The 18,699-nt window shown below is 37.6% G+C and overlaps 1 protein-coding gene across 1 annotated transcript in view; it reads right to left on the bottom strand.

Annotated features, from left to right (window-relative positions):
• LOC150086483 (ankyrin repeat domain-containing protein 13C) overlaps positions 1 to 18,699 on the bottom strand; it is a 144,124-nt gene that overhangs the window by 79,251 nt on the left and 46,174 nt on the right. Inside the window, exons 2-3 of the mRNA XM_090371423.1 lie at positions 12,808 to 12,849; positions 942 to 1,046 (exon numbers count right to left, since the gene is read on the bottom strand). Of these exons, the coding sequence (XP_090227549.1) occupies positions 942 to 1,046; positions 12,808 to 12,849 (147 nt within the window). The remainder of the gene's footprint in view (positions 1 to 941; positions 1,047 to 12,807; positions 12,850 to 18,699) is intronic.

The following is an 18,699-nucleotide window of genomic DNA, read 5'->3' as shown; positions in this document are numbered from 1 at the left end:
ATATAACCTTTTCCTATTCCCACGGTAAATCCATCTGCAAAAATGATTTAGTATGGGTAAAGTATCCTGCTTGCTTTCAAAAGACCAGCCCCAGTTGGGTTCTTTCATTTTTGGATACAGGTTAGTCACAAGCACCACAGAGAGTTTCCTTAAATAAAAACCCCAGCAAGAGCTCAGCAACATAAAGGTGATGCCAGTTGTTGCCTATGAGAGGGGTTACCAGTTTTCAGAATGAGCAGTGCCACAGTCAATGTGGCACTGCTCACTAAAGAAGTACTACAACTGTACTAATGCAGGAATGAGTGGTAGTACTATCACTCATTCCTACCACTGAAGTGGTAGTACTGCAGTACTACCACTCATTCCTTCTGCACCATATGAAACTTACTGTGCCAAAAAAGTAGAGATATTTATTACACACTTCACTCACTGTGCTGTATGGTGATGTATGATGCCATGGGGCAGCACCTATTAATCAACTTCTGAAGTGATTGATCTGGGCCACACAGAAGAATGCACCATACTTTCATTGCATGAATCTGTGACTTAAACATGTTTCCCAAAATGAAAGAATCTCTCTAGAGTTAGGGTCCTGAAAATAGATAAGTCATCTTAGATTGGTACAGACCAGTCTCATGAAGATATCAATGGAATCTTCTTTGCAGAGAATTCCCTGATTACTGTGAATATGTGAAAAGGTTATACATATCGGCAGTAAACAACTAAATGATTATTGAGATATATTTACCAAAGAAAAATGAAAGAATCTCTCTAGAGCTAGGGTCCTGAAAATAGATGTCATCTTACATTGGTACAGACCAGTTTCATGAAGATATCAATGGAATCTTCTTTGCAGAGAATTCCCTGATCACTGTGAATATGTGAAAAGGTTATACATATCGGCAGTAAACAACTAAATGATTATTGAGATATATACTTACTTGTCTGCCTATCCCCATAACTTATCGCTTCTGCTAAAGGACTCCATCCTTGGGCATTTTTAATTTTAACAGGGGCTCCATGTGCTAAAAGTAGCTGAACACATTCTAAAAACAAAGGAAAAACTTATTCAGAATCTTAACATAAAGCTCATATCTTAACAGAAAACATATACTATCAAAAAATTAACGTTACATCCCTTTCAACATTGTTCTGAATAAATGACTGCTTTTCCTTTTGCTTTGGGAGTGCTTCTGATAAGAAGCATGATTCTTCCTTTGACCCTCCCTATCTCACATTCACCATAGTGAAATTCTTCATCCTCTATCTCTAGATAGCAACATGTCTCATTAGTCCTGTATCAGCAATGGTTGAGCCAAACAAAAGCTCAAATTCATTTAAATTTATCTGCATTACTCCTGGATTTACTATACAGAAAGAGTAAATTCTTTAGTTTATGGCTTTTTATAAACCTGATACACCCCCTTTATATTTGCCTAAATATGTTTTCCCAATGGTATGTGAGTGCTGGTGGTTTTTGTACCATTTCAACATCTTTGCGTGCATAAGATAATAACAGGTTGCACACAAATATGCACAGGGAGGGTGAAAGTGTAATTTTTGCTCACGTCACTAACCTCTGTGTTGTATGGTGATGATTATAACCTCTACAGTTTTCTCTCTAATCTCCCACCCTAAAATGTCTTAAAGGTCTCATATTTAAGGGAACCTCAATGACTTTAGCAAAAACTCTTGTGCCTCCTCTAATTAAATTAATCTTTACAAAAGACATTTCTTCTACTAAACAGGGCAGACCAAGCTGGAAAAAAAAAACTAATAACTTAAAACTTGAGGGACTCCACAAGTTTTAAGTCATTAGTTTTCACATGGATCAGTGCACAAAAACTTAGATGGTCAGTTATATCATTTTTAGCATGTGGCAGATATATTCCATATGTCTTTATTAAACAATTTCTGGTTTTCCTTATGACTGAATCCCCCAGTAAAACTACTTCCTGTGGAACAGAGCATTCTGCATTGGAAAGTTCAGTCCTGGTGCCTGACTGGCATAGAATTAGACATTTCAGCTATGTAAAGCCCCCAGTTCAATTTTTCTATGTCCCCAACTTGATCTCACAGAGACCCAATCACATCTAACAGTACATCAAAGTTTTAATTTAAGGTCAAGTCCTCTGTCAATCATGACACAGTGTCATGTTATGTTTATCTTGTCCATTATGCATACAATAATTGCAATTATATAAAGATTTAAATAAGAAAAATATCAAAGAACACTGACGAGTTACCTTTAAAAGTATCCACTTAACAATTAAACTAAAATTTATAAAAATATCAAAATATACTGCATAAAACTAAAATTTAGTTCTGTTAAGTTCTGTCAAACTAGCTTTATCAAGATAAATACACTTTATAAGTAACCTAGGAATGGGTGACCTACTTTTGAAATCAAAACTAGTTCTCTAGAGAATACTGTACTTCAATATTATGAAAACTAAAATTATACTTAATACAAAGACATGCAGTGGAACCTTAATCCATATAGGGGCCACTGTTTTTTAAAATATAATTTAACTTTTTTGTTTTGAAAATATTATTTATTTTACTTAGAAGCTAGTGGAGAATGGAATATTGGCTTGACATAACGGGCAAAGCAAAAGAAATTACAGTATTCAATTCATAAAATGAATATACTGTGAATCGAATCTACAACTTCTCCCTGCATTTCATGTGACCTTTTTGTTGCAACAGCAGTCAAGTATCAGACTGTTTTTCTTCTGTACAGATCTTTGCACTATTCAACCAAATTCACTATTCACGATTTCAACCAAATGTAAATGTGTCATTTTATATTTATGCAAAATTAGAGCCCATATATGAGAAAACAGTTGATAAGAAAAAAAAAAAAAAAGAAAAGAAAAGCTAATATCAGATTACTTATCTAGTTATATTAAAGGAGGTAGCAAAGGAAGTAAGCAAACCCTTAGCCATAATTATGAGAGCATCCTTAGACTCAGGGGAGGTCCCCATGGACTGGAGATGTGAAAATGTATCCCCAATTCACAAAGGGTAATTACAGACCAGTTAGTTTAACTTCTGTTCCGAGTAAAATAATGGAGTCACTGGTTAAAGATGCATTGCAGGATCATCTAGACAAGAATGCAGAATGGGTTTATTAAGGGAAAGTCTTATCTGACAAATCTGATTGGATATTATGATGTGGTTACAAAGGAACTGGATGCAAAAAATAATTTTGATATCATATACTTGGATTGCAGGAAAGCTTTTGACACTTGCACATGGAAGACTACTGTACCAACTGGAGCAGAATGGTATTAAGGGTAAGTTGCTACAATGGATAAAAGGATGGTTGAGTGGGAGAAGACAGAGAGTGGTAATCAATGGGTGCTGCTCTTTGTGGACTAATGTTATTAGTGGAGTCCACTGTTGTTTTGTATATTTATCAATGATATTGATGAAGGTATATCAGGCTTAGTGTTGAAGTTTGCAGATGATACAAAGGTTGGCAGGGTTGTTAATGACAGTAATGGCAGTGTGCTACTGCAACAGGATCTAGAAAATTTGGAAGATGGGCTGAGAAGTGGCAACTGAAGTTTAACATTGACAAATGCAAAGTACTGCATACGGGTAGAAGTAACCCCAGAGGAATGTACCAACTGTGTGGTACTACACTTAGGGTGGTAGAAAATGAAAAAGACCTAGGAGTAATTGTGCAGTCAGATATGAAGTTTTCTGAGCAATGCAGACAGGCTGCCAGAGCAGGTCATGGGGTTTTGTCAATGATATACACAAATTTTGTTAGAAGGGAAAAGGAGGTGATTGTTCCTTTGTATAAGGCAATGGTCAGGCCACGCCTTGATTACGAACCTAAGGGGACATAAATTCGAATTGAGGAAAGACGGCTGTAGAATAGAAATTTGCCTTTAGCCAGCAGATGGTTAATTGCTGGAACAAACTTCCATCTGTTGTTGTGGAAGTTGATAGGTTATATATATAAATTTAAGGAGAAACTGGACACACATTTAGAGGGAATGGTTGTGTTAATTTTTTTTTTTTTGGCTGATGCTGCATAAGCTCATATTCTTGCATCACATGCCACGATTACTATTACTTCCTGCAAGTTCATTTTATATTCTAATCATCTTTTAAAAAAATGTAAAATTAAGTATACAGAACTGTATCTATTATCTGTGGGTATAACTTAATTTTACATTGTGAATAAATTGTATTCTGATTATTTGGCATCCCTCTCCATCATTAGCACAGACAGTCAAAGATTCCAACACTCAAAAAATATTCTATGTTTCTTTCTAAATAATCTGTTAAACCTTTTTTTTTTTTTTTTTAAGTATCTCATCTTATAACCTAGATAATTACAAATTGATTAGTAAATGGTTAAAAATAGCAGATATTAACTAGATTATTTAGAATGGTGGTATAAAGTAAATAGAAGCTCATTTCAGCTATGAGTAAGAAGATAAAATATTCTATGCTATAATTCATAAACTAATTTGTAAAGAGCACCAGAAATCGCATCTGCATCCTTCAGAAACCAAAATAGGATCTAATACTTCAAGAAGCACTGCTGAAAGATGAATCCAACACTTCTACCAGTGTACTATATTTGGGATATGCTCTCACATAAGCATTTAAAGGCAATTAAAATGCCATTGGCTGATTAGACTAGGGAAACCCAATTTGATTTCAAATACGCACGCACACACCCCCCCCCCCCACCTAGAAATACACTCATAGCAGTCTCTAATAGTATATGGGAGAAATTCTTGCTCATTATCTCTGGTAAAAAAAAAAGAATACACACTTCCCGAAGGAAGTGGTTATGAGTATGGTTATAAGTAGTAATGGGAGCCAGACGTGTTCAAAGCCGCTAAGTGGATATTTCTTATTTATTGATTTGAAATTATTGTTTTTCTAAAACTTTTGATTTAAATTTAGTAGTATAGCATTATTTTGTGATTTTCTGATAAGCCTGGTGTATTTATTCTTTACACGGCCTTGTAATTGCATAAAAGTATAGGTAAGGGTATCAAATCCACGTGCTTGTTACAAGTTGCAGCTCTGCTGAATGAGAAGTTTTTTAGCCATATTTAGCCACTTTATTGACCATTTTTTACATCAAATTATTTTCTATATTGTAACTTGTTCGTAACTTGCCGCCTTTGTTATACGATGTTATATTCCGAACTAGATAGCGTTAGTATAGTATAGTATAGTATAATATTGTCAATTAATCAGTAAAATCTATTAAACTTGTTAAACTTCGTTGTCAATTAAATTGTACTTTTAACTAAATATATATAACGAATTAGATTACAAACGTCATTAATTAATACTTAACTTGATATGGAAGTTATATAAAGGAAACTCGTAGATAATTAATACATGATACTGAAAAATTTATATACCGTTATAACTGTGTTGAGATACAAGTTCAGGGTTATAATTTTGTACTGAAATTGAAATTAAATCGAAATCATGACTCAGACCAGAGCAGCAAAGCAAAAGGCTCAAGCTAATGAGAGTGCTGTGGCTCAGAGGAGAACTGAAGGGGGGCAGTTGCCCTCTGAATCACAGCCTTTTAAATTGCACTGCTTGCATGATGTTTGTGGAGCAATCAGGTACGGGACATGAAATTGCCATGGGGGATGTCTTTGTGTGTGCGCAATGCAAGGAGTGTAATAAAATCAGGCAACAACTTAGCATTGTTATGGGTCTATATGAGAGCTTGAAGGACAGGGTGGATGCCCTCGAAGGAACTAAATTGAGGGCCCATCAAGCTTTCAGCTGCCCACATCAACGCCAGAGCTTGAACTTCTTCATCACGCAACACAGTGGCAACACCCCCAAGGCAGAATGCGCTGGTCCCACAGGAACTAGTAGTTGTTGGTGACTATTGTCAGGGAAACAGGGAACATGCTTTATAAAAAGGATAGGTGGAACAGGACCAGGGTATGTCTGCCAGGGGCAAAGGTTGATGACATTGTAGAGCAGATATAATCTTTTAAGGGCACAAAAGGTGATATAGTTGTATACGTTGGCACTAATGATATCAAGAGAAGGAGACCGGCAGAATTACTTAACAAGTATAGGTCACTGTTGAAAAAAAGCCGTGAATTAGGGTTAGCATTAGCATTAGTAGAGGCATTTGATGCAAGAAAGCAAGCTTATGCAGCATCAGCCAAAAAAAAAAAAAAAAACCCACTTCCACTTCACCCCTCTGTTCGTTCAAAATACCTGTCCAGCTGAGCCTTAAACTTATTTAGGCTATCAACCTCCACCACAAGGGATGGAAGTCTGTTCCACCAACCAACCACCCGCTGGCTAAAGGCAAATTTCCGCACGTCTATCCTACATCTGTCTTTCCTCAATTTGAATTTATGCCCTCCCAGGTGATTTTTCTGAGCTAGAGGAAGAATCCCATCAGCACTGAGCATGCTTAAACCATTCAAGGCTTAATACACCTCTATCAGATCGCCTCGCTGGTGCCTAGTCTCCAGACATGGTAATTTGCAAAACTTAAGCCTTTCTTCGTAAGAGCACCCCTTTGTTCCATTCACTAATCTTGTTGCGCTTCTCTGTACTCGTTCCAGCAGCTCTACATCCTTCTTGAAATGAGGCCTCCAGACCTGTATACAGTACTCTGGTGTGGCCTGACCATTGCCTTATACAACGGAATAATCACCTCCTTATCCCTGCTGGAAAAATTTCTGCATATCATTGACAATACTCCATGAGCTACTCTTGCAGCCTGTCTGCACTGCTCAGAGAACTTCATATCTGCCTGCACAACCACCCCCAAGTCCCTTTCATTCTCTACCACTGTCAGTGTAGTACCACAGAGTTGATACGTTGCTCTGGGGTTGCTGTTTCCCATGTGTAATACTTTACATTTGTCAATGTTAAACTTCATTTGCCACCTCTCAGCCCATCTGCTCAACCTTTCCAGATCCTGTTGCAGCAACATAGTGTCAGTAGTGTCCTTGACAACCCTGCCAACCTTTGTATCGTCTGCAAACTTGGACATTAAGCTTGATATACCATCATCAATATCATTTATAAATACAGAAAACAATAATGGACCCAACACTGAGCCCTGAGGGACTCCACTAATAACATTAGTCCACGATGAGCAGTGTCCATTGATTACCACTCTGTCTTCTCCCCCTCAACCACCCCTTTATCCATAGCAGCAATTTGCCTCCAATGTCACACTGCTCCAATTTGTGTAGCAGTCTTTCATGTGCAACAGTATCAAAAGCCTTTCTAAGATCCAAGTATATAATATCAAAGTTATTTCCTGCATCCAGTTCTTTTGTGACTGCATCATAGTATCCAATCAAGTTGGTCAGGCAAGACTTCCCCTTAACAAAACCATGCTGTGACTGAGCTATAACTGAAGTCTTGTCGAAATGATCCTGCAGTGCTTCTTTAACCAGTGCCTCCATTAATTTTCCTGGAACAGAAGTTAAGCTCACAGGTCTATAATTACTTGTGTCAGCCTTTGATCCTCCTTTGTGAACTGGGGTCACATTTGCACATTTCCAGTCTATGGTTACCTCCCCTGAGTCCAAGGAAGCTCTCACAATTATGGCTAAGGGTTTGCTTACTTCCTTTGCTGCCTCGTTTAATATAACTGGATAGATCCCATCCACCCCGGGTGCCTTTCTTGTGTTTATCTTCAACAGTTTCTCCTCCACTTTACTCCCAGTTATTTCAAGATTCTGTAGCTTACTGCTAGAGTTGAATACACCTCTGACATTCCCCTTGCTGAATAACTCCTCATGTGTGAATGTCGATGCAAAATATTCATTTAGTTTGTTAGCTACCTGAGCAGGATCATCAACAGTTGACCCATCGATATCAAGTGGACCAATCTGATTCATCCCCTTCCTTCTAGAGTTTACATAAGCAAAGAACTCTTTGCTGTTTTTCTTTGCATCCCTTGCCAAGGATTTCTCGTAATCTGCCTTCGCCTGCCTAACCTCCTTTGTAACTTGGTTGCATATCAACTTGTATCTATCATAGTCTTCTGTGTCATGTGTTAATTTCTAAGTATCCCATGCATTTTTCTTCTCTGCCATATGCCTCATTAGTTCATCTGACATCCATTTTGGCCTAAACCTTGAACAATATTTCTTAGTTGGTATGTAAAGCCTAGTAGCTTCCAAGATAAGTTCTTTGAATGCTTCCCATTTTGAATTTGCTGTTGGTAACATCATCAGTTGGTCCCACTGTATAGAATTTAAATACTGTCTCAGTCCATCGTAGTCGCCTTTACAGAAGCAATAACCCTTCCCTTTACCCCTAATGGTAGTTACCTCTTTGAGTAAATCCCACTTCAGCACACTGTGATCACTGCCACCTAGTGGTTCGTTTATCTGCAGATTCTTAATGCATGAAGAATCACTGCTGATAATCAAATCAAGAGTATTACTCCCTCTAGTTGCCTCCCGAACATGCTGATGTAGAAAACAATCATCCAATAAATGTACAAAAGCCCTGCTAGTGTGTGAGTAACCAGCCCCCAAATTCCAGTCAATATCTGGGAAATTAAAATCTCCCATTATAAGACTCTCTGATTTACTGGCCCACTCTATTTCCCTGTACAGTTCCTTATTATACTCATCAGAGTCATTAGGCCTATAGCACACTCCTACTCTCAATTTTGATCTCCCAATGCTTATGTCACACCAAACTGACTCAACACTGCACTGTCCGGCGATGTCGACTGGCTTCACTTCCTTGGTTTTTATGTGTTTCTTAACTAATAGCATAACCCCTCCCGTCCTTCCTATCCTGTCTATCCTTTCTGTAGACGTTGTACTCCCCAAATTGCAGTTCTGCATCCCTTATATCTGTGTGACACCACGTCTCTGATATCCCAACAATATCTGCCTTTGATGTTTTGAGCAATACCTCAAATTCATCAAATTTATTTACTAAACTCCTAGCATTGGTGTACACGCAAGTATACCTGCACCTGGTATATCAAGGTTGAATTTGAAAGGTCTGCAATTCAGCCCAGACACGATAGGAGGGAGTACATGATGAGAGCCTTGTAGATCAATTTGTCCATGGAAAGATTGTGCAAGGCTCAAGGGGTAGAATTGTTTTCAGCCTGGACTGTACTTGTTAACAGGAGAGACTGCTTCTACAGGGATGGGATACACTTAAATGGAAAGGGTGCAAGAATATTTTCTGATGCTATCGAGTCAGTGTTAGGTGGGTCGGAAAACTGCTAGCTTGGGTGGGGGGGCTTACAAAGACTAATAGACAGTAGCTACTGGCAGAGGTGAAAGTGACTCTTGCACTGCTTCTATTGGAATGAGCTGAAAAACAAGATGCAGGATATTTCAGACACTGCTGGGAGTCATTGCGGTACAAGTAAACACATGAGTTGTGTTAGGGTAGCTAAGAATAGAAACAGGTGTATGTATACTTGCATGTACACCAATGCTAGGAGTTTGGTAAATAAATTTGAGGTATTGCTCAAAGCATCAAAGGCAGATATTGTTGAGATATCAGAGACATGGTGTCACACAGATATAAGGAATGCAGAACTGCAATTTGGGGAGTACAACATCTACAGAAAGGATAGACAGGATAGGAAGGGAGGAGGGGTTATGCTATTAGTTAAGAAACACATAAAATCCAAGGAAGTGAAGCCAGTCAACATTGCTGGACAGTGTAGTGTCGAGTCAGTTTGGTGTGACATAACCACTGGGAGATGAAAATTGAGAGTAGGAGTGTGCTATAGGCCTAATGACTCTGATGATTATAATAAGAAACTGTACAGGGAAATAGAGTGGGCCAGTACATCAGAGAGTCTTATAATGGGGGTTTTTAATTTCCCAGATATTGACTGGAATTTGGGGCTGGTCACTCACACACTAGCAAGGCTTTTGTGGATTTATTAGATGATTGTTTTCTACATCAGCATGTTCGGGAGGCAACTAGAGGGAGTAATACTCTTGATTTGATTATCAGTAGTGATTCTTCATGCATTAAGAATCTGCAGATAAAGGAACCACTAGGTGGCAGTGATCACAGTGTGCTCAAGTGGGATTTACTCAAAGAGGTAACTACCATCAGGGGTAAAGGGAAGGGTTATTGCTTTCATAAAGGCGACTACGATGATCTGAGACAGTATTTAAATTCTATACAGTGGGACCAACTGAAGATGTTACCAACAGCAAATTCCAAATGGGAAGCATTCAAAGAACTTATCTTGGAAACTACTAGGCTTTACATATCAACTAAGAAATATTGTTCAAGGTTTAGGACTAAATGTATGTCAGATGAATTAATGAGACATATGACAGAGAAGAAAAATGCAGGGATACATATAAATTAACATGTGACACAGAAGCCTATGATAGATACAAGTTGATCTGTAACCAAGTTACAAAGGAGGTTAGGCAGGCAAAGGAAGATTATGAGAAATCTTTGGCAAGGGATGCAAAGAAAAACAGCAAAGAGTTCTTTACTTATGTAAACTCTAGAAGGAAGGGGATGAATCAGATTGGTCCACTTAATATCTATGGGTCAACTGTTGATGATCCTGCTCAGGTAGCTAACAAACTAAATGAATATTTTGCATCGACACATGTGGAGTTATTCAGGGAGGGGAATGCCAGAGGTGTATTCAACTCTGGCAGCAAGCTACAGAATCTTGTAATAACTGAGAGTAAAGTGGAGGAGAAATGGTTGAAGATAAACACAAGAAAGGCACATGGGGTGGATGGGATCTATCCAGTTATATTAAAGGAGGCAGCAAAGGAAGTAAGCAAACCCTTAGCCATAATTATGAGAGCTTCCTTGGACTCAGGGGAGGTACCCACAGACTGGAGATGTGACCCCAATTCACAAAGGAGGATCAAAGGCCGACACAAATAATTATAGACCTGTGAGTTTAACTTCTGTTCCAGGAAAATTAATGGAGGCACTGGTTAAAGAAGCACTGCAGGATCATCTAGGCAAGACTTCAGTTATAGCTCGGACACAGAATGGTTTTGTTAAGGGGAAGTCTTGCCTGACCAATTTGACTGGATACTATAATGCATTCACAAAAGAACTGGATGCAGGGAATAACTTTGATATTATATACTTGGATCTTAGAAAGGCTTTTGATACTGTTGCACATGGAAGACTGCTGCACAAATTGGAGCAGTGTGGCACTGGAGGCAAATTGCTGCTATGGATAAAGGGGTGGTTGAGGGGGAGAAGACAGAGAGTGGTAATCAATGGACACCGCTCATCATGGACTAATGTTATTAGTGGAGTCCCTCAGGGCTCAGTGTTGGGTCCATTATTGTTTTCTGTATTTATAAATGATATTGATGATGGTATATCAAGCTTAATGTCCAAGTATGCAGACGATACAAAGGTTGGCAGGGTTGTCAAGGACACTACTGACACTATGATGCTGCAACAGCATCTGGAACGGTTGAACAGATGGGCTGAGAGGTGGCAAATGAAGTTTAACATTGACAAATGTAAAGTACTACATATGGGAAACAGCAACCCCAGAGCAACGTATCAACTCTGTGGTACTGCACTGACAGTGGTAGAGAATGAAAAGGACCTGGGGGTAATTGTGCCGGCAGATATGAAGTTCTCTGAGCAGTGCAGACGGGCTGCAAGAGTAGCTCATGGTGTCTTGTCAATTATATACAGGAATTTTTCTAGCAGGGATAAGGAGGTGATTATTCCCTTGTATAAGGCAATGGTCAGGCCACACCTTGAGTACTGTATACAGGTCTGGAGGCCTCATTTCAAGAAGGATCTAGAGCTGCTGGAACGAGCACAGAGAAGGGCAACAAGATTAGTGAATGGAACAAAGGGGTACTCTTACGAAGAAAGGCTTAAGTTTTGCAAATTACAGTGTCTGGAGATTTACAGCTAGGCACCAGCGAGGTGATCTGATAGAGGTGTATAAAGCCTTGAATGGTTTGAGCATGCTGAATGCTGATGGGATTCTTCCTCTTGCTCAGAATAATCACCTGAGAGGGCATAAATTCAAATTGAGGAAAAATAGATGTAGGATAGACGTGTGGAAATTTGCCTTTAGCCAGCGGGTAGTTGGTTGGTGGAAAAGACTTCCATCCCTTGTCGTGGAAGTTGATAGCCTAAATAAGTTTAAGGCTCAGCTGGACAGCCATTTCGAATGAACGGAGGGGTGAAGTGAATGTGGGGTTTTTTTTTGGTTGATGCTGCATAAGCTTGCTTTCTTGCATCATATGCCTCTACTAATGCTAAAGTACTGCAGTGACATTGAAAATAACAGAAACAAACTGTTATCCCATATTTAGCACAGGACATATTTTCCACAAAAATCAACTTCTGAACCAGCACCAAACTTAACTAAGCAAATACCTTGGCAGAACACATGATAGACTGTGGTCATAATAAAAAGGTTTTTTATCATCTGGATAATATAATAATCGGAAAATAAAAAATGCAACTGATCTAATATGACGAAGGATCAAAAATATTTAGAAGCAACTTAAAAATAATGTCAAATTTATTTTAATTATTATGAGCTGATTGTCCTGGGGTACAATACATAAGACACTGTTGTGCACAATCAGAGATCAAGGTGGTATGCTGACCAGTGTAACAGCTACTGTCACTGTCAGCTGTTACACTGGTAAACTGGCCATGAGGAAACAGTTACAGTGAAATAAACTCTATCCTTGGCTGTCTAGCATATAAACAAATGTATATATTTACACTAAATTTACATGAGAAAATCCTACTTTCTAAGAAATGTTTGATACAAATCTATTATGAAAAATTTGTACTTACCTTTATGACCAAGCATTACAGCAATATGGAGTGGGGTATTTCCTGTGCAAAAAAAAAAAAAAAAAATAAATAAATAAAAACTTTCTAGTTATGGTTATATAAATAAATAATCAACAAATTTAAATCTAAAAATATTGATGATAGAAGAGAAACAACAAAAAATCTTAAGAATTTCTTTTCATTTTAAGTTCATTAAAGATTTTCTCCATATTAAAACAGCATATTTAACATTGCAAATTTAAACTGCAAACAGCAAATTTAACATTCAATGTACCAAAACTAACAAAACAATCTACCAAAAATTAAAAAATAAATAATAATTCTTAAGCCATGAATGGTCACTTAGCATTTAAAATACTCCAGCTGTATTATTTGAAAATTCCATGCCATAAAATGCTGCACACAATGCAGCAATAAACTGAGTATTTCAGATACACTAAGAAAAGCAATTAAGAAACAAAATAATTTATAATTTTACAAGCAACATTTGTTGAATGAACAAGAGTTAAATAAATAGCACATGAAGTGTTTTAAACACCTCAAAGGGACTAAACCTTAATAGGGTTAGTGACTGCACAGAATTTCCAAAAAATTTATGATAATTTTATAAACACCGAGATTGCAAACAGTTAAAAAAAAAAAAAAAAATCAACACTTGATTTTTTATGAGAACCTCAAGCATGAGAGGTAAGATACTTAGTACTGTGCACACTTATTTTTCTGCACTACAGTTTCTGAAAATGGAGTAGGTTATGTTGAAATTTTTTAAATTTAAAAATATTTTTAAATAAAAACAAAGCTAACTAATGTTTTTGTAATCAGATATTTTGTTATTATAGTACTTGACTGAAAAAAAATTATAAAAGTATTTGCTGCCATATATTTTTGGACAATGCAGTACAATGATTACCAAAAACAACCAATTTGGTTGAAATTTTTTTAATAGAACTTTTTATGAGATATTTTATTCTGCAGTATATCGAGAAGGCATGACTGGAAAAAAACAACCAATAAAAACTATTTACTGGTGCATTATAATTTTTGTTTAAAATAGTTTTGTAATTACCAAAAGCAACCAATTAGAATAAAAAATGCACAGGTATGATCAAACAGTTCAAGGACTGACTTTGTGTCATGAAATTGAGGTTATCATAGTTGTCACATGTGCAGTGACTCATCAGGATAAAGTAATGAAAGAACTGCCCATTTACTGCAGTTTACTGCCCATTTACAAAGAGCCACTTGGCTGTTGAAGGTGGTCCTTGCTCTGGACACCCTTCAACAACCAATGATTCCTTACTCATGTTCTCATCAGGAGTGACTGACCTTTAACTGTACATAAAGTTGCTAGTAACATTGGTATTTCTCATGGGAACATATCAATCAATTTTAACACAAGATTTGAGAATGCAATATGATTCAGCCAAGTCTGACTCGCCCTCTCTGATGGTCACAGAGAATTCAGTTCTCGCATGTCAGGATCTTTGTCCTCTTGCTGTTGCTGACCCACTGTTTTTTCCATCATTACTAGTAGGTGTGTGGCTATGACTCAGAAGCACAGGTCCAGTTCTCTAAATGGAAGACCATTTTTTTCCCAAAAAAGCAAAACAATCTTGATCAAACGTGAAGATCATGCTTATATTTTTTGACTCACTGAGGACTGTTCACAATTTTTTTTTTTTTTTTTTTTTTTTGTTTTATGACATCCTTAGTACCATGGGCTGAAGGAGATGGGGAGGGGATTGCTGGAAACATTGTTCTGGAGACTAAACATGGGTTCCACCCAGTGGTGAGCTGTGAATATTTTAATAATGGGCTCGCAGTTTTTCCGACTTTCTGCCCAGTAAATCTGATCGGTCACAGAAGTGACATCATCCGCAGATTCCACTAGAGGTTCTTCCCACGATCGCACTACTAGTAGTGTGATTAGAGTGCATGACGCATTTTTCGTGACCGGTATGTCTCAAATCAGGGGCGGATTCAGGGGGTAGACAGATGGGCCTTATTATCCCCTTAACCATGTTTAGGTGAATGTGTAAAACATTCCTAGGTCTATCTTAAAAAAAAAAAAGCTTAAAAACCTGGTCGTCATGCCTCCCCTTACGATGATAACTGGATACAATAGTATCTGGAGTTCTAACTTTTTAGAATTCGTGAATAGTATGACGTCACAATCATACTTCCTGCAGTAAGTATGATTGCAACAATACAAGTATTTATCATATGACTGCAACAATACACGCATTTGTCATATGACTGTGACAATACAAATATTTGTCAACAATTTATTTTTTTCGTCTCGCATTTTCGTTACATTACATTGTTAGGTGCCCTTAACAGCTGCATACGTTGCTTCAACTACAAAGATCGGTACTTCAATCGACGCTGTTTTCCAGAGATATTTAGATACGTTGCAATCGCAAGTATACATCTTCTTATTTTAGTTATCATAAATTCATTGTATCTTGTCTTCCAGAAATTATGTAAATTTGTGAATGATAAATAAAATATTTAGAATAAATAAGCTCTTTTATTTCGTAATCAATAAATACAAATCAAAATACCTAAAATAAACGTGAAAGGATGTTTCATCTTCGTAAAACAGTTGTGCCTGCTCGGCACATGCGCAACTTTTTTATTCGTATTTTTTTTTAACAATTAGGAAAATATAATGGATAAATTTTTTTTCATGATAAAATTTTAATATTGTGAATAAAAAATAACATGAAATATTTCCCATATCACAAAACATTCTAGAATATAAAAACAAATATTACATAAAAAACAAAAACTTTCTAGAAAAAGTACACAAAAATCACAGATTACATGAAAAAAAATTATTACACAAATATTCAAGAAAATTTTATTCTAAAAATTGCCATATGCAATTTACTTCTTTATTAATATTTGTTGTTGGGCACCTCTGTAGCCATGTGTGCAGGAGCAGCAGTGCGTAGCACACTCTTCTTGATTAGACCGGGGTTCGAGCCCGTGACAACCAAATATGGAGGATGCGGAAGATCAGGGAATAACCACCGCATATCCCCAGCCCAGGGCTTAGAGGGGAACAGGTATCCTGTGTGTGTTTTATCAGACACTCAGCCTAAAACACTGATGGATCCAATGTCTCTCTTTTACAAAAGATTTAGGAGAAGTCCGGTTGGCTTGCCTCCCTAAAATCCACTCATGCACACCTTCTCGATGGTAAGCCCTATTACGTCACTTAGGTGGCAATGAACGTGTAGAGTGGTTCTCTTCAAGACGCCTGGTCAGCGTGAAGAGGAAAAGACCAAACCCTCCAGCATATGAAAGCACGACGAAACAAATGGCCCCCAGTCCCCAGCAGCTTTCACTCTCCCTCTTACGGCAGCGAGAGGATCAGAGTGGAAGCAGAGGGTGCTAAGAATCTCTAGGTACAACCAGGCTGCCATGCACGGAAACTGAACTTGGCCTGTTATAACGTAAGAACACTCATCAGTAAAGACATGATGTTAGAGCTGGAAAAGGAATTAGAAAATGTGAATTGGAATATCATCGGTTTGGCTGAAACAAGAAGAAGAAATGAATCACTTATAAGTTTATCAAGTGGAAATCTGCTGTACACCAATGGAAACAGGAAAAGGAGTGAAGGTGGAGTTGGGTTTCTGGTCCATAAAGATTTTAAAAACAACATTTTGGAATTCAAAAGTACATCACCAAGAGTGTCAAGACTAATACTGAAGATTTCTAAGAGATACAAGCTAAAGATTATAATGATTTATGCACCAACATCGAGCCATGATGATGAAGAGGTTGAAGAAATGTACACCGAAATTGAGAGTATTCTAGATGAGCAGAAAACCCACTACACTATTATTATGGGAGACTTCAATGCTAAAGCGCCTCCGTAGCCAGGTGGGAAGGAGCAGCAGTGCATAGCACACGCGTCTTGATTAGACCAGGGTTCGAGCCCGTCACCACCAAATACGGAGGATGCGGAAAGGTTAGGGACTGACCACCGCATATTCCCGGAGCAACATGGCCTTAGTTGCTAATGCTCCTAAAAACCAAATAACAACAACAACAATTTCAATGCTAAGGTTGGAAAAAGACAAAACAGCGCAGAAAGGGGAACTATAGGAAATTTTGGAAATGGTGAAAGAAATGAAAGAGGTGAAAGACTTGTGGAATTTGCAGAATCTCAAGGACTGTCAGTAATGAACACTTTTTTCAAGAAAAGGGTGAACAGAAAGTGGACATGGAAGAGTCCAAATGGATTAACTACTAATGAAATCGACTTCATCCTCACTAACAGAAGATATATTGTGAATGATGTTACCGTCCTGAATAAGGTAAATGTTGGAAGTGATCACAGAATGGTAAGATGTACACTTGATATAGATGTAGGAAAGGAAAGGAAAAAACTGACTCGACTAAATAATACAAAGGTCTTTGAGACAACAGAAGAGGAGAAAAAGCAGTATGTACTGGAACTTAAGAACAAGTATGAGCTTCTGCAGACTGCTGAGGACCAAGATATCGACGAGGAATATTACAACTTTTTGAAAGTGATAAAGCCCAAGAAACATATAGGGAAAAAGAAATCCAAAGAAGAAAAAATTAGTCAAGAAACACTTGTCATGATGAACCGAAGACGACAAATAAAAAACAAGAAAAACACTGACAGGGAGAAAATTGACTATACTGAGTTATGCAAAGCCATTAGAAAGAGACTCAGAGAGGACATAAGAAGATTTAACACAAGAAAAGTAGAACAAGCATTAAGGGAAAACAAAGGATTTAAATCAGCAGCCATGAGCAGTAATACAGAAAGACAAATGATACTGAAACTGAAGAATAGCGATGGTGTACTTATAAACAGCAGAGAAGGCATAATTCAAATAGCAGAAGACCACTATAGAGAATTATACAAGGAGCAGGGGAATGATGCCAGCAGTGGGGAAGATGGATTGCAAAGTAGCAACACATACGACATACCCGATATTCTTACTGATGAGGTTAGAACATGCATTGAAGAAAATGAAGAATCAGAAAGCCCCGGGGGAAGATGAAGTTACTGTAGAGTTGTTAAAATTGGGAGGAAGAGACATAACACAAAAACTGGCAAGGCTCTTCACAAAGTGCATTAGAAAAGGTGTGATGCCTAAGCAGAGGAATAATGCAATCATAGTTTTGCTGCATAAGAAAGGAGATAAATCAGAAATTGGAAATTATAGACCAATTAGCTTGTTATCCCACATCTACAAGTTGTTCACAAGGGTTATTACTAACAGATTAGAAAGAATACTTGATGAGAATCAACCGAAAGAGCAAGCTGGCTTTAGGACAGGATTCTCAACTATGGATCACCTTCACGTAATATCACAGCTAATGGAGAAAGCAAATGAATATAAAACACCATTATGCCTGGCATTTGTGGATTATGAAAAGGCATTTGACTCCATACAGCATAAGGCAATGTTTTGGGCACTGGAAAAAACAAGGCATAGATACCCCATATATTATGATTTTGAAGAAAATATATGAGAGTGCTACCTCCTTTATTAGACTAGACAAAGACAGTAGGAAATTTAAAATTGAGAAAGGAGTTCGACAAGGAGACACAATATCTCCGAAGCTGTTTACTGCTGCCCTTGAGAAAGCTTTCAGAAGATTATTCTGGTCGCAGAAAGGAGTCAATGTGCACGGAGAGTACCTAAACCATTTACTATTTGCAGATGACATTGTGGTCATAAGCCACGATCCCAAAGAATTAGAGGAAAATCTTAATCAGTTATGCACAGTTAGTAAGGATTTTGGACTAAAGATGAATATGGCTAAAACAAAAGTAATGATGAACAAGTATGGCAAAGAAAGGGAAATAATGATTGAAGGAGCAGTAATTGAAAAGGT

The sequence above is a fragment of the Mastigoproctus giganteus genome, chromosome 4 (assembly GCF_048544385.1).
Source record: "Mastigoproctus giganteus isolate SK-2022 chromosome 4, ASM4854438v1, whole genome shotgun sequence".
Lineage (NCBI taxonomy): Eukaryota > Metazoa > Arthropoda > Arachnida > Uropygi > Thelyphonidae > Mastigoproctus > Mastigoproctus giganteus.
Note: the sequence above shows the minus strand (reverse complement) of the source record. Positions and strands in the feature narration are given on the sequence as shown.